The sequence below is a fragment of the Balaenoptera ricei genome, chromosome 1 (genome assembly GCF_028023285.1).
Source record: "Balaenoptera ricei isolate mBalRic1 chromosome 1, mBalRic1.hap2, whole genome shotgun sequence".
NCBI classification, from domain to species: Eukaryota; Metazoa; Chordata; class Mammalia; order Artiodactyla; family Balaenopteridae; genus Balaenoptera; species Balaenoptera ricei.
The window spans coordinates 98,350,337-98,373,631 of NC_082639.1; the positions used below are offsets into that span (position 1 = coordinate 98,350,337).

Consider the following 23,295-nt stretch of genomic DNA (forward strand, 5'->3'; position numbering starts at 1 on the left):
GACCTCCTCTCATCTCAAATATTAAGAACTTGATTAGGACTAAGGTTGTCCTGAACAGGATATTTTAAAGACAAAGGTGTCTATGCCTGTATTATTTCTTGTCACAAAGCCAGTAATCTCTGGCAACAGGAACCTTCAGAGTTTTTGAGAATCAGAAACTCATGACTATCTGGCCATGCTAAGATAGACTTGAAGTTCGTAAAGCAAACAGGTTAATAAACTAGGGTCCTAGCAGTAGTTTTCTAATGTGGCAGTGTTTTCATCAAACCAAAATGTTGATCCTCTGTTTTCACTTTAGGAGGGGAAAGCATTTAACTTCTCCCATGTTTTAAGCATTTTATAGGTACCTAAAATATGTTATATTGTTTAATTATCAGGAACCAGTGAGGTATCTTAATCCAGCTTTGTTTCATTAATAAGGAAATTACATATTAACAATTAACTTACCCAGGCTCACACAGGGATCCAGATATGCCAGGGGTTCCTTTCGATCAGGGGTTGTTAGTTTGGGTTCCTTGGTCTCCACTTCTCCCTATGTGTTTACGGTTTTTAAAGAACTGATGACCCTTCAATTCAGTCAGGTTCAGAATCAATAAATTTTATTATGCTGCCTCCTGATTTGGGGTTCCTAATCTGACAGTACTATCCACTCTTGTCTTACATTACCTTTCCACAATTCTTCTCAAAATATTGATACTAGTAACACTGTAGTTACAGTAGTAAAGCAGTGATAGTAGTAGTTGTTGTTTTTTAGCCAGGCACTGTGCTAAGAGCTATGTATGCATTATCTCACTTGGTGTTCACAACAAAGTTGCTGAACTGTGTCCCTTACTTTAAGACTAACCCTCTCTATGTCTCAAGCCCCAGCCTCATTTCTTGCCCTCCTAACTGGACTCCCTGCTCCAGTTTCTCATTCCCTTTGTTCCTACATCCACAGTTCTCATAAAAGTTTGTGGGGTTTTTTTCTTTTTCTTTCCCTCAAATTATCTATTCAAAAACCTTAGGTGACTTTCCTCCTCTGATAGGAAAGTTTCAAGTTCTTTGGCTATCATACAGGGACTTTGGTAGCTTGCTAGCCTGCTTACTGTTTAAACCACATCTGTACTCATTCCTTTCCCCCAAGCTTTCACTGTAAATGCTCAAGCCACCTAGACTTTTTTTTAATAGTTTTTTTTTTTTTAATTAGACTTTTCATTCTCTTGAATCTGTGCGTTTTTTCCATGGAATTCCATGTCTGTAATACTCCTACCCCACTCCCCTTCCTCTGCCTGACCTTCAAGAAATGTATGTAAGGCATATGGTGAAAAATCTCCCTTCTTTCCTTGTCCCCTCATTCCTCAGTTTCCTTCCAAAGGTATTCTATGTGTATTCAAGTTTCTATGCACATATATGAGTAGAGGCAAGTTAGCATGTTAGAGTGTGAACTCAGGAACCAGGCTGCGGAATTTTGAATTGTGGATTCTCTTCCTAGATGTGTGGTTTGGGCAAATTACTAGTACCTACCTCATAAGATTTTTGTGAGGATTTCTCACAGCAGTGCCTGGCTCTCAGAGCCAGAGAGTGGTAAGCTCTCAGTAAATGTATGCTATTAATATTGTTGTTATTGTTATGTAACAAAGCATAATACATTGAAAGAGAATGGCATTTAATATCAGGATAGGTTTGAGTATAGCCGCCTAGTTACTTTGCCCCTAAGTCATTTAACTCAAGTTAAACCTTGGATGGTTTCCTTATCTTTATAGTGGGGGAAATCATATACAGTTTTGATTTTGGTGAACTAAAAAATATAAAGGAAAGAGCTTTGTACCCGATAAAATGCTATATAGAGGTTAGTTGCTATTGGTCACATCGTTTTACTTTTCCTTCCAGGAAAGATCTCAGCATTTCAGTTGGTTATAAGAAGTGACGTAGTCTTTAAGAATAAAGATTTCAGAAATTTGTGACAGGTATGCTGTTTTGCTTTAGAAATTATTTTAAATTTATACTTTTTCATTAGCTATGGCTTGCTTTAGTGTTAGTCTTAAATTTTAAAATTAAGATTATATAATTTATGTGGCAATGCCCTTAAGGGAATAAAGTTAGAGTAAATACCTCTTTTTATGGAAATGTATCCGTCAGGATTCTAGAATTGATATACTTAGCATAAATTAGTAAACTTAATTTAGTAAGCCTTATCTTTTAAGGAAAAAAATATTTTTGTCAACATAGAAAGTATTAGTCACAGCCTATAAAATTTTCTTCATGGTTTACAAATGTTTTATTTGCCTGCGATGATAAAGATTGCTAAAGAATATTCATCTTACTAAGTAGATTGTACTACATATAAAAAGCAGTCTGCTTTGATGTAGTTTTTGATGATTTACTCTGTTGCTATAAAAGAATAGGTGCTTTTTTTTTACAACTCATGGAGCACATGTCCTGCTCAAAGGCACAGAGTGAGGAATACTTTTGAATAATGTGATAGTCTCCCGTCTTCTGTTTAATAGAGGCATTCCCAATATTCAGCGTTTAGGAGGAAAAGTTGTAGACAGAGGTTAGTAAGTGGTAGAGCAGGATTCTAGTCAGGCAGTATGGATCCTAAGTTCAGGCTTTTAAACATTTCACTATAATGCTGTGAGAAAGAGAATGAGACTATGAACAATTACCAATAGCTTTGACAAAAAAATAAAAGAACTTCTGGAAATGAAAAATATAAATAAAAATTTTTTAATTCAATAGATTAGAATTCATGACCTGGAAGATGACCTGAAAAATAAATTAACCAAAATAAAGAGACACAGATGGACAACATGTAAGAGAAGAAATGAGAATTAGAAAATTGGGGCAGAAATTGCTAGATTTCCTTGATTTCTTTCTCCTTTTAAGCAATAACTGTATTAGTTGGATGCTTTGCTGTCCAGCTACAGCTTCCATTTCACTGCCTTTCTGATAGTGAGATTTGACTCTATGTCAAAGTTTCAGCAATTTGGATGCAAGTGGAAGTTATGTGTGCATAGGTTTTAGCCTTACGGTTTATGCCTATAAGAGGAATGAGATACTCCATTTCCCACCTCCTTCTTCCTTCCCATAGACTGGAATGTGGACACAGTGATGAACTATTTTTAGCTAGGTGGAAGAGGGCAATACTGTAAGGATGACAGAGCAGCAACAAGATGTAAGAGCTTAGCTCTCTCAGACTGCTAAGCTGCCAAACCAGCCCTGGACTGTCCCTTTCTACTGTCATGTGAGAGAGAAAAAAAAAACTTGAATTTTGTTCAGGCCATTGTAGAGTCTCTTATTGCATCAGCCTAGTCTTGTATTAGTCTTAATTAATACAAGAAGAGCATGAGAAAATCTAACAATTATCAAAGCAGAATATGGATGTGAAGAAAAGTCAAGTAGAAATAATATTTGAGGAGTTTATAATTGAGAATTTCTAAAATTGCAAATGGCACAAATTCAAGAAGTCAGATCCTAAACAGGAGAGAAAAAAACTAAACATAAACACTTCATAGTTAAATTTGCATATAATCAGGGACCTTAAAAATAGCCAGAGGGATGGGCTTCTGGTGGCGCAGTGGTTAAGAATCCGCCTGCCAATGCAGGGGACACGGGTTCGAGCCCTGGTCAGGGAAGATCCCACATGCTGCGGAGCAACTAAGCCCGTGAGCCACAACTACTGAGCCTGTGCTCTAGAGCCCACGAGCCACAACTACTGAAGCCCGCGCGCCTAGAGCCCGTGCTCTGCACCAGGAGAAGCCACCGCAGTGAGAAGCCCACGCACCGCAATGAGAAGCCCGCGCACCGCAACGAAGAGTAGCCCCCGCTCGCCGCAACTAGAGAAAGCCTGCGCACAGCAACAAAGACCCAACACAGCCAAAAATTAAATGAATAAAATAAATAATAAATAAATAGCCAGAGGGAGAAGACAGATTACCTTCAAAAGATCTACTATTAGACTGGTTTATTGAAAGGAAAAATTGAAACTTGAAACCAGAAGAAAAGAATAACTACAGTGTGCTGAGAAGAAATAACTATTAAAGCTAAAATACCTTTCAAGAGTGTAGGTACATAAAGTTTTCAGAAAAATTAAAACAGAGATTTTTGTCTCCAGTAGAATATCATTAAGACAAATTCAGAAAGATACACTTTAGGTAGAAGGAAAAAGATCCCTGATGGAGGGTCTGAGATATTTTTTGGAAAAGAAGAAAGGCTGAAAATTAACGAGCCAGGAATTCAGTCTAAATTAGAAACAGGACAGAATAAAGAAAGGAAGGAAATAATAGACATAAAAGTAGAAATAAAGAAATATAAAACAAGCGAACAATGAAGGATCAACAAAGCTGAAGTTGATTCTTAGAAAAAGACTAATAGAGTTAACAAATCTGGTAAGATTGATCAAAAGAGAGAGAGAAGCCATAGTAAACAATAAGTATGAAAAAGGAGATATAACTACAGATGCTACAGAGATTATTATAAAAGAAAAATGTACTCACTAATACATTTTTTTAAGGAATAATTTCAAACGGTAGATTATTGCATGAGTTATCATAATAGTATAATAAGCCTTTCAAGACCACTTGTCAAATTTGCCAAAAATTTTTACTCCTGAAAAAGTAAGATGGTTGGATTAAATATTTTAATCCTTTACCTGAATTCTTAGAGAATGTCAAGGGTACAATGAATGGGATAACTGCCTCAGTCATAATTTACTGAAGGTTTTAGTAAAAATTTGGGGATAATTGATGGGTCAGTGTCTTCTAAAGTGGTAGAATTTGTGTTCCTTTTTTGATACATAAAGAAGAAGTAGGGAAGTGTCATTTAGTAAGGAAATGTAAGAACCTAAGAAACTGTGGAAACCTTGTGCTTTTAAAAGTTTTTTTTTTTTTAAAGTTTTGGATACTTTTACCAAAAAGTGATGGCACAATACTGAAAATGATCTATAATTTAGTGTTTTCTTCTCTTTCCTTCTCTTTAAAAAAAATACTGTCACCAGCCCAATAGTTCATATTCACACTGTTCTATTGATTTAAACAGTGTGCTTAGAGAAGATGTTGACTTACGGGGACAAGTGCCGTATTTTCTGGAGGAGCAGTAGAAATAGTAGTGGTGACCTCTGTGGATAGGCACTCTGAAGCACACCAGTACATAAGAAAGTCCTAGGCTGACAGACATCTGCGGGCCTGGAGAGCAGCTGGGACAGATTACAGCAAGCTCCAGGAAGGATTTTTTTTGTGGGGTGGGGGGTGGGAAGAAGGGAATGAAATTCATAGATTGTCTGGCAGGTTTGGTTGGAAAATATGTTGGTAGACAATTCCAGAATAAACACAAGTTATACGAAAAAGGAAATGTAATCTTAATATATTACTTTGCTATGTGTTATTTAAGAGAGCTAAAATTCTCATCTACCATAAGAGCAATATGTAAAACTAAAAACCAAGAGATAGGAGTATAAATATCTTATTTAGAAGTATGGAGAACACTCAAAGAAAGAGCTAGAAGTTTGAAGTAGGTTAAGGGGATATAGTGACTGCTCTTTTTTGTTATAAGCCTTTTCGTAATGCCTGCTAGTAGTACTAATTAGCATATATTACTTTTAGTTTAAGAGAGTGTAAGACCTAAAGCTTTTGCGTAAGAGACAGAATGATTACAGAATTTGAAACTATCATCTGAAAAATGAAATAGGACTGCTTATTGAAAAAGAAGATGTGGCGGGTGGAATAACTGTCTTCAAATATTTGAAGGAGCATAGACTGGAAGAGGAATTCTCTTTTTTCTGTTTGGCATCAGAGACAGAGACCCAGTAAGTGGCCACTACAAAGAAACAGCAATGTAAAGAACATTCTGACAATTAGGCTATCCAGAAATGGAATGGACTGTTTTGTGAGCATAGAATTCAAAGGGTTAGATGACCATATCTGGAGATGTTTTTAGAGTGAATTGCCACAAAAGAAACACTTACTATGGTTCAGGCATTCTGTTGTTAAATACTGACTTCAGTATTTAAAACTAGAAAAGACAAAACCAGCTATTCATTTAACATGTTATAAGATTTGCTCATGTAAATTAAATGTATTGTTTTCTAAGTTTGTCATCATAGTCTTCATAGAATAAGCTTTTATCATTTGTGGTTTGCAAAATTAGGATTTAGGAAGATTTCTTTTTATTGGGACTACTGATCTATTTTGTCTTATTCCTATTATCTCCTCTTTACCTTTCTTTCCTGTTGTTTATTTTTCATATTCTGACTCTGGTTGAATTGGTCAAGTTTTCTTTGCTCGTTTTTCCTCTAGTGATTTTTAAGTTATATGATTTAGTTGTTGACATTACATTTTTCACATGTTTAGATTTATATTTTTTTAATGTATAGAAAAAGAGAGATTCAGTATCTTTATCCTTTTCCCAAGAAGAGAAAACCTTTAACATGCCTTTCTTCCTATCTCCTTCCAAACAAAAAGGTTGAGATAATCAGAGTTTTATTTCCAGATTTTTGTACATATTTTACAGTGATAATTAGATAACTATAATTTTTACTGATTTATTTGCTTGGCATATTTCTTGTTCTTACACCTTTCTGTTTCTTGAATCATTTTCCTTTTTTGTGTTGGAGTACCAACTCCAGTAATTTTTTTTTTTTAACAACTTTATTGTAGTATAATTGCTTTACAATGGTGTGTTAGTTTCTGCTGTATCACAAAGTGAATCAGCTATATGTATACATATATCCCCATATCCCCTCCCTCTTGTGTCTCCCTCCCACCCTCCCTATCCCACCCCTCTAGGTGGTCACAGAGCAGAGCTGATCTCCCTGTGCTATGCGGCTGCTTCCCACTAGTTCTCTGTTTTACATTTGGTAGTGTATATATGTCCATGCCACTCTCTCACTTTGTCACAACTTACCCTTCCCCCTCCCCATATCCTCAAGTCCATTCTCTACATCTGCGTCTTTATTCCTGTCCTGCCCCTAGGTTCTTCAGAACCTTTTTTTTTTTTTTTTAGAGTCCATATATATGTGTTAGCATATGGTATTTGTTTTTCTCTTTCTAGTAATTTTTGATATGTATTTTTATTATTTAGTTCTAATTGTTTACTTTCCATCTTGATTTCTTCTTTGACCCATGTATTATTTAGAATTATGTTGTTTAACTTACAAACATTTTGAGATTATGTAGTTATATTTTTGTATTGGTTTCGAGTTTAATTGTATTGTAGTTAGAATGTACGCTTTATATGATTTTCAGTCCTTTGAAATTTGTTGAGACCTGATTTACGGCCCAGCATTGTCTGTTCTAGTAAATGATCCATGTGCAATTTGGAAAAATGTGTAATTTGCAGTTGTTGGGTGTGGTGTTCTATATATGTCTATTGGAGTAAGTTGATTTGTTATTTGGTCAAATCTTCTATATATCCTTACCGATTTTTATCTTCCTTTTCTATCAGATACTGAGTTATGTTAAAATCTAATCATGATTGTGTATTTGACTAGTTTTTCCTTTAGTTCTGTCAACTTCTGCTATATGTATTTTGTCTTGTATTTTAATTTTTCCTATTGAACATTTACTAACGTAATTAGTGATATTTGGATTATCCATTATTTTCAATTTGTCCATCTGTTCTTTGTTCCTTCCTTTTTTTCCTTTATTCCTTCTGTTTTTAGTTATCAAACCATTCAAAATGTAGTGGCTTAAAACAGTAACCTTGTGTTATCGCCCATAGTTTCTTGAGTATGGAATTAGGGAGTGGCTCAGCTAGGTAGATCTGGCCTAAGGTCTCTCCTGTGGGTGTTGCAGTCAAATGGTGGCTGTCTGGGATCATCTTCATGCACAGGTCCAGGAGGACTCACAACTGGGGTTCCTTCAGCAACTTTGTCCCATCTCTGTGTCTCTCCAGAGTGGCAGCTTCAGGGCAGCCTTACAGCCTGGGCCCAAAGGCATGGCTGCAAAGAGGAAGATCCAGGAGGAAATTCTGGCAGCCTTTCTAGCTTCAGAAGTCAGACAACACCACTTTTGCTGTGTTTTATTAAATCTGCCCATATTCAAGGGGAGAGGAATATGTTTTTCTCTAGAAGTTTTTTAGGATGAGATTTATCCTTCTTACCTCTTTCACACTTTCCATCTCCCCGTCCTTTTGTTCTGCTCTGTTTGGGTGGGTTCAGTATATTGGTTCACTAACCTGCTTTTTTCAGCTATATCCATTTTTCTCTTCAGCCCATCTACTGAATTTTTTTTGATGCTCATATTTTTATTTTCTAGGTCTCCAAAGTGTCTTTTACGTAGATTTAATAACTTCACAGGTTTCTTTAAGAATATTACATTTATTTTACAGCGTTTTATAGGCCCTCTTAACTCTGTTTTCTTTGGTTTTTGTTCTTCTGTTTGTTGAATTTATTGCCTCTGTCAAGTTGTTTTCCTCAAATCTGTGATTAATTGTCTGCTCTTTTTGAGAGTCCCCACTGGCCTCTTCTATTTACAGGAGCTTACCTTCTTTCATTTGGGAAAGGGTAGGAAGTGCTATTGGGCTGAGTATACCTGGTTTTAGAGTGTGAAGACTAATATATAAACTTCATTTATAAGTACATTATGTCTGATCACTTTATCCCCATATACATCCTCTCCCCAAAATACTAATCTTGAGAAGAATAAGAGGAGAAGGTATCAAGGAAGATATTCTCTCAATGAGATAATGTGATTTTCTGTTACAAACACAGTTGATGTTGCATTATGATGTACTATGAGGAATGTTGTTCTTTATTTTAGAAACTTAAGTCTTACCATCATTTCCATATTTATTCACCACCATCCCCACCCATCCCCAACATGTTGTGGTCAGTTGTCACATTTAAAATATTCACAGCTTCTATAAATATTTAAATATAACCAACAGTATAACTGCTTGTTAAGCTTCAGTGTTCCTTAATGTAAAAAATTTTTTCTCCAAAATTTCTTGTCACAACTAAATTTCCTTTAATGAATTTTGTTGCATGGGTTCAGTTGTGCAGGAGAAACTATTTCATCTTTTAAATAGTTTAAATATTTAAAAACAGAAACAACAAAGTTGGGGTCTATTTGCATCACAAGGAAATCAAGTTATGTTATTTTATGAAATTTAGAAGTAGTTTTGCTGAAGTTTGAAGAGTGAAAAAAATGTTATAACTTGGGCCATAGTGTTAGGGATTCAAGATTGACTTAAAATGTAAACATAGTGTAATGTTTATTCTTGTCCTCCTTATTTGTCAGGGAATCTTAACCAGAGTGAGAAATTTTCTGGTGCTGTGTTGGGAGTGCACGGCACAAGAGATTTCCATAAAAAGGCATGGGATTTGCTTGGAAGAACATAGTAGTGTTTTCTAACTTGGCAGTAATGAGTTAGAACTAACCCCCTTTAAAAAGAAAATATTAATCTACATTATTCCTCATTGGGTATTTGTATGTGTTTTCTTATCTGAGTTATATTATTCTTGTATCTGCATTTGTGCATATGTATATACATTTATAATCCATGGTACTTGTTAGGTGTAAAGAAAATAATTTTCTATGCATACAGTATGTATGAAAAATGACTTTGGAAGTCGACTCTCTTACCCCTCGAGTTGAGGAACAGGGGACAAATATTTTGTTCTTACAGAGTACCCAAAATAATTTGGCAATATCTGAGTGCTTTTCCCCAAATTCTATTGCCCTAGGAGGCAATTTGGGGAGCATAAATGAGCCTTACTATATTAGGATTCCCTCTCGAAAGGTACACATTTTTGGAGGAGAGAGGTGATGAATTCACATCTCGTTAAAATGACAGCAATCCCCAAACTAAGAATCACTGGGGGACTCGAAAGGGGGTTACGGATATGGGGATCTGTCTGGTTGAAATACATGCTCCTGTGTTTAACAGCTTTTTTTTCCCCATAGAAATGAAAGAATTATTTGATGCAGATAGAGGTATAGGATTACTAGTATCCAGCACAAACCTCTCCTACCTCACTTTTTCCTCAGGTTTCCTGTCCATCTATGTAGTAAAATGTGGTTGTTTCTCAGCGCTCAGTTCTTAGCTTTCTTCTGTTTCCACTGAGTAAATACATTCTCTTTGGTTGATCTCATCTGCTACTATGGTTTCAACTACAACCATCTGCTATGATTTCGACTACTACCATCTTTTATAACATCAACTCCCAAGTCGTACCAACCCATTGGTTTCTACTGAGCTTCCAGACTTGGATTTTTAAATATCTATCAGAAGTATCTATCAGATATCTACCTGCTTTTGCCATAGGAATCTCACACTTAATTTTTGGCAGAAAGCATTAACTTTCTTTTTAAACCTTCTTTTTATATTTCCAGTCTTAATTGGAGGTATGCCACCAGCCACCTAATTTGCCCAAAGTAGATATCTAAGAGTTATCCTTGACTGTTCTTCATTCCCCTTAATAATAACCTCTAGTCAGCTACGGAGTCTTTTGTCAGTTTTACCTTCAGTAAACCACTGCCCCCTCTTCAGCCCTAGTGCTACTATACAGGCCTGGGTCATTTTCCACCTGAGCTATTACAGTAGCTTCCTAACTGTTCTCCCTGCCCCTCTAGTCTCTCTTTCCTTCAGTCTATTTTATATACTGTTATCAGTTATCTTTCCAGAATATATATATATAACTTAAAAAAAAATCATTGTTCCCAATTCATCACACCACCACCACCCCACTCCCCCTGCCACTTTCCCCCCTTGGTATCCATACATTTGTTCTCTGCATCTGTGATGATGAATTGGGAGATTGGGATTGACATATATACACTAATATGTATAAAATAGATAACTAATAAGAACCTGCTGTTTAAAAAAATAAAATAAAATTCAAATATTAAAAAAAGGAAAGTAATAAAACTTGACTTTTACAAAAAGAAATCATTGTTTACTCCTCATTGCTTACTAGATAAAAAGTAAACTCCTTAATGTGGCAAATGCCTTTGCAAGCATAACCCAGTCTCCATACCCGGCTTCATTTTCCATACCTTACTTTTAAACCCTGTGTTTTACCCATGCTGAGCTATGTGGTATTCCCTAAATCTTCTGTATTTAATAATTTGGAGTATTTACTCAAGCTGTTCCTCTGCTTAACATGCCCTTTCCTACACACCTATAACATTCCTCTTCAGTTTTTCACTTATCTTTTATGTAACTTCCATTAAAAAGCTATCCTGTATTTATTTATAAGTATTTATTTCTTATTGGATGCTATTGTAAATGGTATCTTAAAAATTTTATTTCCAGTTCTTTTCCAGTATATGGAAATACAATTGCTTTTTTTTGTATCAGTCTTTTATCCTGAAGCCACTTATTAGTCTGGTAGCTTTTTTGTATATTCCTTAGGATTTTCTACATACAGGATCATGTCATCTACGAAAAAAGTTTCACTTCTTCCTTTTGCATAGGCTAGAACCTACTATACATAGCTTAGTACAGTGTTGAACAGAAGCAGTAAGAGTGGTCATATTGGTAGAAGAAAAAGAAAAACCATGTAATATCAATAGATGCAGGAGAAGTATTTGAAAAAAATCTAACATCCATTCCTGAGAACCCATATAAACAATAGCTCTTAAGAGTGTAAAGAAGACCTGAAACCAAAAAGTTTGAGAACAGTCTGACTAGAGTAACCTAAAATGCTAACTGCTTAGAATACGTAGGGATTCATAATTTAGGGTCCCCAGCACTTGTATAGCGGTGTGGGGGGGGGGGAAGATACATCGTGATTGATTGATTGATTGGGTTGGCCAAAAAGTTTGTTCGTTGTTTTCCATTAAGATGGCTCTAGTAGCGCTTTGTTGTCTTTAACTTCATTTGAAACAATTTTGTTAGATTGTATTGTGACAACTGTCATATCAACATGCATTTTTAAAAAAGACATCAAAATTGGTGAATTTTTGTGTAGCCATTTTAATATTGAAGATGGAAGGAAAACAACATTTTTGGCATATTATGCTTTATTATTTGAAGAAAGGTAAAAACGCAACTGAAACGCAAAAAAAGATTTATGCAGTGTATGGAGAAGGTGCTGTGACTGATCAAACGTGTCGAAAGTGGTTTGTGAAGTTTTGTGCTGGAGATTTCTCGCTGGACGATGCTACACGGTCAGGTAGGCCAGCTGAAGTTGATAGCGATCGAATCAAGGCATTAATTGAGAACAGTCAATGTTATAACACGTGAGAGATAGCCAACATACTCAAAATATCCAAATCAAGTGTTAAAAATCATTTGCACCAGCTTGGTTATGTTAATTGCTTTGATGTTTGGGTTCCACATAAGTTGAGCGAAAAAAACCTTCTTGACAGTATTTATTTCCGCATGTGATTCTCTACTTAAACGTAACGAAAACGTTCCGTTATTTAAAACAAATTGTGACGGGCGATGAAAAGTGGATACTGTACAATAATGTGGAACAGAAGAGATCACGGGGCAAGCGAAATGAACCACCACCAACCACACCAAAGGCTAGTCTTCATCCAAAGAAGGTGATGTTGGGTATATGGTGGGATTGGAAGGGAGTCCTCTATTATGAGCTCCTTCCGGAAAGCCAGAGGATTAATTCCCACAAGAACTGCTCCCAGTTAAATCAAATGAAAGCAGCACTCGACAATAAGCATCCGGAATTAATCAACAGAAAACGCATAATCTTCCATCAGGATAACGCAAGACCGCATGTTTCTTTGATGACCAGGCAAAAACTGTTACAGCTCAGCTGGGAAGTTATGATTCATCCGCTATATTCACCAGACATTGCACCTTCACATTTCCATTTATTTCGGTCTTTACAAAATTCTCTTAATGGAAAAAGTTTCAATTCCCTGGAAGACTGTAATAGGTACCTGGAACAGTTCTTTGCTCAAAAAGATAAAAAGTTTTGGGAAGATGGAATTACGAAGTTGCCTGAAAAATGGCAAAAGGTAGTGAAACAAAACAGTGAATACATTCATTGTTCAATAAAGTTCTTGGTGAAAATGAAAAATGTATCTTATATTTTCACCTGAAAACCGAAGGAACTTTTTGGCCAACCCTATATTTATTGGCCCGGCCCCACAGCTTGTGGGATGTGCCCCCTGCATTGGAAGTGCTGAGTCCCAACCCCAAGACCGCCAGGGAATTCCCAAGATACTTTTTTTTAAACTAACCTCTAAATGAAATTGAGTATTTGTTTCTATTTTGAATGCAGGCAACATACCACAGTGGTAATATAAGCACCAACTGTGACTTTGTCATCAATAAATGTTACTTTTAACTTTTCCTGTATTTGTTTGTTTCTTGAGGGCAACATATAATTAGGTCTTGCCTTTGAATTTGAATGTTGGATATTAGAATAGATGATTTAACATTTAATATAATGATGTGGTTGCCTTTTAATTCTATCCTATTTGTTTTGTATTTCTCCCATCTTTTCTTTGTTCTTTTCTGCTCGTTTGTATTTTTCCTGCTATTTTGTGGATGAGTTGATTTTTGTTTTTTTTTTAGTATTCCATTTTATCTCAGCTACTGGCTTATTAGCTATGCCTCTTCTCCCCCATCCCCCCCCACCCCCGTGGTTGCTTTAGGATATACAGTATGCATCTTTAACATATAATTATTTACCTTCAAATAATATACTACTCCAGATATAACGTAAGAACCTTGAACATTATACCTCCAGTTCCCTTCCCTTTCTTGTGCTGTTATTGTAATATATTTTACTTCTACATATGTTGTAAACCCTGTGGTACATTGTTATTTTTGCTTTAAGAGGCCAAAAACGTCTTGTAGATTTACTCTCACCATTTCTGGTACTTTTTATTTCTTTAGTAATGTCATTTTTTTTTCTTTTTTTAAATTAATTAATTTATTTATTAATTTATTTATGGCTGTGTTGGTTGTTTGTTGCTGCGCACGGGCTTTCTCTAGTTGTGGAACATGGGGGCTACTCTTCATTGTGTACTGACTTCTCATTGCAGTGGCTTCTCTTGTTGCAGAGCACGGGCTCTAGGCACGCAGCCTTCAGTAGTTGTGGCACACAGGCTCAGTAGTTGTGGTGCACGGGCTTAGTTGCTTCACAGCATGTGGGATCTTCCTGGACCAGGGCTCGAACCTGTGTCCCCTGCATAGGCAGGTGGATTCTTAACCACTGTGCCACCAGGGAAGCCCCAATTGTCATTTCTTTATGTAGATCCACATTTCCATCTGTTATCATTTTCTTCCACCTGAAGAATTTTTTTGCTTTTTTTAAGTGCAGGCTGGTGAACTTTTTTCTTCCCCCAGCTTTTCTTTCTTTTTTTGGATCTGAAAAAAAAAATTATTTCACTTTCATTTTTGAAGGATATAGTCATTGTATTTAGCATTCTAGGTTGACCATATTTTTCTTTAAGCATTTGGAAGATGTATTTTCTTCTGTCTTGCATAGCTTCTTGAGAAAGTCTACATATTTTCTTAACTTTGTTTCTCTGTAGCTAAACTTTTTCCTTTGGCTTCTTGTAAGATTTTCTCTCTTTGACAGCTTTTCAGGAATTTGATTATTGTGCCTTGTGCTTTTCTTTGTATTTATACTAAGGAGAGGGCTCATTGAGTTTCTTGGATCTGTGGATTTATAGTTTTTATCAAATTTTGAAAGTATTTTATTATTTATTTTATTATTCAAACCCCCCCCACCCCATTCCAGTTACACACATATACTTGATAGCTGTGGTTTTCCTCTTCTTTCTTCTTTTATTCTTCTTCCTTTTCTTTTCTCTCTCCCTCCCCTTCCATCTCCCCACTGTTTACCCTCCTCCTCATCAACTTTTTTCTATCTTCATGTCAGTTCCTCTGAAATTTCCTTCTGCAATATTTAATATAATGTTAATCCCACCTGGTTATATTTCCATTTCAGATACTGTTTTTGAACACTAGAAGTTCATTTTGGTTCTTTTATGTCTACTGTTTCTCTCCTCATATTTTCCTTAAATCCTTGAGCATATTTATCATAGTAGTTTCAGAGTCCTCATTGGCTAATTCCATTATCTCACTTCTGGGACTGTTTCAGTTGACTCATTCCACCCTAGTTTCAGGTCATATTTTCTTTCTTTCTCACGTGTCTATTAATTTTTATTGGATGCTGTGGACGTTGAAAATTTTATATTGTTGAATGGTGGAATTTTTTTTTCTTTAAAAAAATCTTGGACTTGCTCTGACAGGCAGTTGTTATCTGTGGATTGACTCAATCCTTTTGAGGCTTATTTTTAAGACTTTTTAGGAAGCATGTAGAGTATTTTTTACTCTAGGGTTTGTTTACTCCTGTACTAAGTATGAATATTCTGGGGTTTCAAGTGAATTGCCTATTTTTCAACAAAGAAGACTCTTCTGGTCAGAATGTCAATATTTCCCAGCACTCTGGGAATTGCTCAGCTTACAGATTCCTATTTATTCTTTGCCTTATTACCTCATGGAGTTTCATCCTGCATGCCTGGCTTAGTGTTTGGTCGCAGACTCAGGTGGACCCCTGTGCAGATTTCTGGAGTTTTCTGTGCATAACTCCCACTTCTCTGGTAACTTCTCTGCTTGAGTTTTTTCTCCCTGCATCACAATCTGAAAAGTACCTCTAGGCAGAAAGCCAGGGCAGGTGTAGGTCTCACTTCATTTCCTTCCCATCTCTCAGAGATCCCAGTGCTATACTGCTTATTGTCCAATGACGTCTGCAAACAGTTGTTTCACATATTTTGTTTGGTGTTTTAGCTGTTTATTGTGGGATGGAAATTTCATTCCTATATACACCATCATGGCCATTGGAAATTCTTTTGTATCTTTTTAAGATAATCATGGAAATAAAAAATAAAGTTTATATTTCTTCCCCCCCCCATCCCAGCAATTTAGGCGTTATGAAGTAAACCAGCAGTACCTACCTACAGAGTTTTAACAATTTCATCTACATTTTCCCATTTGTATCATAATAATATTTGAGGTAACAGTTTATGTGGTTCACCAATAATACAATAATGAGCAAAACAGTATAGAATTACATATGATATTTTAAGCAAATAAAATAACATTTTCATTATATTAAAGCTCATGAGTGAACTTTTCAAAAAAGTATGTAAGTTGAAGTGATAGCTTCGTAAAGAGTCGGGCTCGTGATTATAGTTATAACTACTAGTTTTATTCATCTTACTTTCTGATCAAATACAAAGTAACATGAACAGGCTAATGACTGATGACTAGTCAAAGATAATCTGTAATGAATTAAAATGCCTGGCAGTGGTCCTATAAATTTATATTAAAATATACATGGTTTTGTTGTATAGCCTCTGTCTTCCTCTTGATAGTTTTAAGGGAAAAAACAAAAACAAAATCTCATGTTATTTCACGTAACAGTTTTACATTCTTAGGCTATTCTTAGCATGTTTATTAATCTTTGTTTTTTTTTTTTTTTTTCCCAGATTGTCAGTATTTAAAAAGACCACATCATGCGTGAGTACAAGCTAGTGGTCCTTGGTTCAGGAGGCGTGGGGAAGTCTGCTCTGGTAAGTTAGCCACCTAACTATAATTAATTAATATAATACAAGAAGAACGGTGATATTTTCTTGCTTTACAACTTCTAGTCACTCAAGAGAAAAGGTGGCAGTATTTTTTATATGCCTAATATCTGGCCTACCAGGGTACAAGGACTCATTCAGTAACCATGAATGTGTAGTTTTATAATAGTGGCTCATTCATTCTTTGATTTATCAAATATTTATTGGCTACCTATTTTATGTTAAGCACTAGTGTTTGTGATTCAAAGAGGAATAAAATTGTTTTCATTGTTAAGGAACTTACATTCTAGTGTGGGAGACTGATTATTACAAGTACCAGTGGAGTAAGTCCTACCCTACCCCCATCCCAGACTTAAGTGGAATAAAGGTCATTTTTTTGTACACATGCTGTATTTATTTAGTAAGTGTTCATTGAGCTTCTATAATGTCAGACTCTAAAGTTACAACAGTGAACAAAAACAGTCACAGTCTCCCTCACAGAGCTTACATTATAGTGGGGGAGATGTAATAAATACACAATTAATCAAAGAACTACTTGATTATAATTGTGAGAGAGATACTTTGAAAGAAAAGTATATATTGTTAAGAGACCCCTATGACAAGGGAACCTAAATTAGCATTTGAACAACTGAGAAGGGTCACAGTTGCTGGGATAGGCGTGAACCGGGAAGAAAGTAGAGGGAAATGAGGTGAGAGATAAGCAGGGGCCAGATCATGACTTGAAGACCATGTAAGAACTTGGAATTTATTCCTAATGACAATGAGAAGCTGTTGAGGGTAGGGTTTTTGGAGGGTGGTGGTGGTGACAGAACTGGATATATGTTTTAAAGAGAGCACTTTGTTCTATAAAGAGTAATTTAGAAGACAGGCAGAGAAGATGTGGGAAACAAGTTGGGAGTTAATGCAATACACCACATTATTGTTTGTGGAAGCTTATATTAGCAGTGAAGAAGAGAAAAGTAGATGTTTTGAGAGTTAAATAGGAGGTAGAATTGACAGTTAACTTAGTGCTAGATTGATATGGGGACTAGGAGAGAAGGAGCTGTCGAGGGTGACTCCCAAATTTCACAGTTGAGCTACTGATTTTATGAATGGACCATTAAAGAAGTAGAAGGAAAGCACTGGAGAATGAGCAGATTTGAGAGTGAAAATCAAGAGTCATGTCAAATGTCATGTGCTTGTGAGATGTTCGAGTAAATACATCAAATAAAGAATCAGATCCTCAAGGTAATAGCTTAAAAGAGAGACTTGTGGTATGATTTGGGTTGCCATGAATATATCTATGGTATTTATTTCATGGGAATTATGTTACTGTTAGGAGTGTAATTTAGTACCTCTGTGGTGAATGTTTGCGAGTATCTGTTATTTTATTATTATTATTATTTTTATTTGTTAACATCTTTATTAAAGTATAATTGCTTTACAATGGTGTGTCAGTTTCTGCTTTATAACAAAGTGAATCAGTTATACATATACATATGTCCCCATAGCTCTTCCCTCTTGGTATCTGTTATTTTAAATGCATGTAACTTTCAATTCAGCAAGTCCTTTTCCGGAAATGTATCCCACACATAAGTTCACATATACAAAATGACATGGTCAAGGATGTCTATTACAACATTCTTTACAGTGGCAAGAGTTTGGAAACAACATAAATGTCTACCAGTAGGGGCTAAATAAGTTTTTAATATGTATTTTGAGTAGAATACTATAAACCATTAAAAAGAATGCAGCAGCTCTGTATATACTGATAATTAATGATATCTAAGCTGTATTACTTAGGAGGAAAAAGATACCAAGCAGTGTAGAGTACCATATGTGTTTTATAAGAAAGGAAGAATGAGGGGGGAGATATTATAAAACAACAGAGGCTATTTTTGCAAGGTTCAATAAGCTACAGATAACATGTCAATTACTTCCTTGGGAGTGGAATTGGAAAAGGTGGTAAATAGAATTAGTTACCATTACATATGTTTTTGTGTCTTTTGCATTTTGTCCTATGTCCATGAATTACCTTTTTAAAATAAATAAATTAATTAAAAATCCCTAGGAATTAACGAGGTTGTCTAGGGAGAGACTAGAGAGAGAAGAGAACTCAGGACTGGGCTCTGAGTACCTCTCAACCTTTAAAGAGTAGGTAGGATTGGAGGATCCAGCATAGAAGAATGTATCTTGTACTTGAATGTGAATAATGTACCTTTACTTGACTGCTCAGAAGTCGTAGCAGAGTTGCTGGATGTGATAAAAGCAGCTTCAGTAAGGTGATGATGCCATAACCATCCTGGGGTGGGTTGAAGAGTAAATGAGAGCTGAGGAAATGGAACCACCATTATAGATAGTTGAAGAAGTTTACTATATTCAAATTAATCTATTTAATTCAAGCTAAAATAGTGTATAAAATATTCCTCTGGCTAATTGAAGTGTGAATGACCTCAGTCCACATTCTTACCCTTGCTTTTAGGCAGTGATGTACCAGACCCCGTTCTAAAGCTATCTAGGAAATATTTCACAACCATCTTCTGTACTTCTTTTCATTTACTGAATGGTAAAATACCTAGTTTCCCGTCTTTGCTTATAGAAATTGTAGAGATAAAAGTAGATGATCTGAAAAAGATGAGTAGGTGATGTTTCCCTGTGCAAAGAGTAAGGCTTTGGAATCAGGAAGGCGTATGTTTGAATCTCAGCTGGCAAATCAGAAAAATACCTACTTCTGGGGTGAATATGAAATTTGAATGTGATTATAAATTTAATAAACTCGAAAAATTTTAATTCCCTCTTCTGTTTTCCCCCACAATTAGAAAGACTGTTTCAAGACTTTAAATTTACAACCTTTTGTCTCTCTCCTTTGAGGGTATGAGATAAAGCTTGCTATAGATACATAGAGGGGTAATAGGAGTTTTAATACTGATGAATTTTCACATTTTAGTAAATTAGAATCCATGTCCTTATTTGTATCTTCATTGTATTTTAAAACTTAATATAATAATTATTTTAACAGTGTAATGTCAGCAGCAGCATTGCGGACAGTTTTTAACATGACCACCATTCATAAGTGTACTCTTAATTATGAATGTATCCTTATATTGAAAAATCATGACACTTCACATTTGCATGTTTACCCAGTTTTCATATAATTACATTTAACCTTTACCACTTTGCGAAGTTAAGTAACATTTAAGAAGGGCTGATTTTTCTTTTAAGTCCTTAACTTTTGTCTGCTTTTTTTAAATTTCTAGACAGTTCAATTTGTTCAGGGAATTTTTGTTGAAAAATATGACCCAACGATAGAAGATTCCTACAGAAAGGTAAAATATGAAACTTTCATACACATGCTTACAAGTAGTTTCTTATGACTTTAAAACTTGATCCACGGAATTGCTTTTCTGAAAATAGTTTTGAGAAATGATACAGATGTTCTGTATTTGTTTTTAAAAGTTTCACCAAGACATAATACTTTTCGTAGAACACTGCTTATTAGCTGTAGAGAACTCCATGTTCTGTTACTAATTAGTAATCTGTTCTTTAATGTACACATTTTCCTGGTGGGAATTCTTTTAATGTAGAAAAATTGCATATAAATAGGTATATTTTTGATTACTCTTTGTGAACTAAAATTAAGAACACTTTATGCTTGAAGTTATACGGTAACTGAAAGTTATTTTTGTTTAGTTGTATAATAACCTTAAAAATATTTCATCTTTAAACTGTAAAAAGTTAAAGAGTTGGATTCTGTATAATACTATAAGGGTGGATACATGACATTGTACATTTGTCCCAACCCATAGAAAGTGTAACACCAAGAGTAAAACTGCTAACTGTGGACTTTGCATGATAATGATGTGTTGATACAGGAAGGTTCATTGATTCTCACAAATGTACCGCTCTGATGCAGGATGCTGATAGTCGGGGAGGCTAGCAGGGAGCAGGAAAAGGGTGTATGGGAACTCCGTACTTTCTGCTCAGTGTTGCTGTGAACCAAAAGCTGCTTTCTAAAAAATAAAGCTTATTTAAAAGGAAAAAAAAATTTAATAGTTGGTCTTGACAAAAAATACTATTTTATTTAACTATAAGACTAGCTAGAATTGTGGAGAATTTTCATGATTTTATTTCCCAGGTATGTTAGGGGGGGGAAGAGGCAGTGTTGTAAGAAAGCCTAGTAACCAACGATATACTCCACTGCCCCCCAAAAAGATTAACCTTCCTTTCAACAAATAAGAAAGGATTGCTTTGGTAGATGTTTTAGAATTTACCTTTAAATAGTGCTATAACTTTGGCTGAATTAAGTTCATCAAGCCTACTGGCAGAGCAGTTTCATTATCTGTAAATTGGAAACAAAATTGTGATATATATTGAGAAACTACAGACCTAATTCATTGTTCATTGAACATGCCCATTCACAGATTGTGCAGGTGATTATCACATTTGCCTCATAAGTGGTTGACAGTGAGTTTGTAGATCCACCTGTGGTGCTCCTCATCAATTCCTGATCTGACACAGAAGCAGAGTTTAAAATAGTCCTTAGGTTAATAGGTTTATTTTTAGAAGACCATGTTGCATTACTGAAATTTCCCCCAAATAAGTTGCTGGTTAAAGCTTTAACTACAAACGGAGATCTGTACCTTGAATGCTGAAGCACTTTTCTTAATCCCTTCTTTATTAAAAATTTGCCTCACAGCTAATAGTTGATACTTTCTTTAGGCCAACATTCTCTTCTATAAAGCCCTGGGAAAGTAGAATTCAGTATATGAAATTTCACCTATACACACAGCTTTTCCAAAGAAGTACCTTTTTTTAAAGTCTTGAGAACTATATGGGTTCAGTGTTATTGTGTTCCCTTTATCTCTTAAATTAAAAATTTCCTTTGTATTAAATTTGGGGCATATTTTAGTAAAACTTTGACAACTTGAATCTGGTAAGTTGGCAAAGTTTTCTTTAACCCCAGATATTGGCTGTGTTTTGAGCTGCTTAATACTTTTGTGCTTTGTTTTGAAGATAATATAAATATACATACTTTATACATTTTTTTCCCCTGTTAGAACTATACCTGTTTGTTGCAGTTTTTCTTAAATTGCAGAATATGACCATTGGCTTCTAATAATAACAAAAATCATTACTCAAGAGTTCATAGTGGTCAGAAAAATATCTAAACTCAGGATTAACAGTCCTAGCTTCTGTATTATTAATAGAATGTGTTTGAGACCTCCTGTTCTTTACTGTAGTACCAAGTTGGTCTCCACCAATACAGCAAACTGCTAGAGAAAGGCTTTGTAGTTGTTAATAAGGACTTTGAGTGAAGAGGTGGGAGGAAAACAGACTGACATTTTGATGTTACTTTTTCATCCCCCTCCACCCCCCGCCCCGACCCTAACAGCAAGTTGAAGTAGACTGCCAACAGTGTATGCTCGAAATCCTGGATACAGCAGGAACAGTAAGGATGTTTTCTCTTTTTTTTTTGGCGGGGGGGACAGATTTTCATTTGTGAACAGTTTTTGGTCACCTGAATGATTCCTGTGAGTAAAAGCATTTGTTCTGATTAAGAACGTTAAGTCTCTAAATGTAGGGCTTCTTAAATTTTCTTATGTGCGTGAAACTATCTATGATGTACTTAATGCCCACATATCACTACTAAATTGTATGTTGCGTTCACCTACAGAATCTGTGTATTGAGTTTCTTTTCCCTGTATTGAGGTAAGGATTATGCTCTTAGTGCTTTAAACAAACAAACAACAGGAAAGTATTTTAAATACAGAATTTTAGTTAAAATAGGTATTTCTCTGGGTTTAAATAAGACTTTTTTTTTTAATTTGTTGTATTTTATTTATTTATTTATTTATGGCTGTGTTGGGTCTTCGTTTCTGTGCAAGGGCTTTCTCTAGTTGCGGCAAGCGGGGGCCACTCTTCATCGCGGTGCGCAGGCCTCTCACTGTCACGGCCTCTCTTGTTGCGGGGCACAGGCTCCAGACGCGCAGGCTCAGTAGTTGTGGCCCACGGGCCTAGTTGCTCCACGGCATGTGGGATCCTCCCAAACCAGGGCTCGAACTCGTGTCCCCTGCATTGGCAGGCAGATTCTCAACCACTGCGCCACCAGGGAAGCCCCAAGACTAACTCTTGACACCATGGTCATTCATTTATTTAAAAAACTTTTTTTGCTTTTTAATAGTATTTTAACATCTCAAGGGACTGGTGACAGATACGTGTGTTCTGACAAAAATCTTTAGGATTATTTTGAGCCTCATTTTTCACATGCTTAAATGAGTATAATGACGTTTAGTACATTATAGGGTGCTGATAATGATCAAATGAGATAGTGATTATAAATCACTTGGCACAAAATGTCTTTTATATAGTATGAGGTCTGTGTATTTGCTTTTATTTTCATTGTCTTCATTTGTCATCACCTTTTTAGTTGTTTAATTAATTAATGATGGTTTTATTCTGCCACAATTATACTACCACAAAAAATGCACACATTAAATGACTTTCTTTTCTTTTTTTTTTCTCCATATACATAGACTTTACCTATTAGGCAATTCCTAGCTTTAAAATGGAGGGTATTCTTAAATGTTTTAAGTTGTTTTAAAATTCAGCACAAATATTCCCACTATAATTTTATAAATGGTGAGAAAGCTTCAGATCAAAAAAACTTAAGCATACTGGAGCAATTAGAGTATGAATTATACCATATTTTTCTATTCTGTGGGAAAATGGATCTTGATTCCAACAGGAAGCTTTGGATCACTGGAACTCCTTCTTTCTTATATCAGCTGAATTGAGATCTCCCCCTCTTGCCACTTCTCCCAACCCCCAA

General features: G+C 35.5%; 1 protein-coding gene across 6 annotated transcripts in view; it reads left to right on the forward strand.

The window, feature by feature from the left end:
* The window catches only part of RAP1A (RAP1A, member of RAS oncogene family), a 79,894-nt gene that overhangs the window by 37,340 nt on the left and 19,259 nt on the right, over window positions 1–23,295 (forward strand). For 5 of the 6 annotated variants that reach the window (XM_059927692.1, XM_059927728.1, XM_059927710.1 and 2 more), the window contains exons 2-4: window positions 16,392–16,475; window positions 19,724–19,792; window positions 21,859–21,915. In XM_059927692.1, coding sequence (XP_059783675.1) covers window positions 16,419–16,475; window positions 19,724–19,792; window positions 21,859–21,915 — 183 coding nt within the window. In that variant the 5' untranslated portion in view covers window positions 16,392–16,418. Of the gene's footprint in view, window positions 1–1,927; window positions 1,947–16,391; window positions 16,476–19,723; window positions 19,793–21,858; window positions 21,916–23,295 lie in introns of those variants that run through there. The other variant, XM_059927738.1, reaches the window with a different exon arrangement.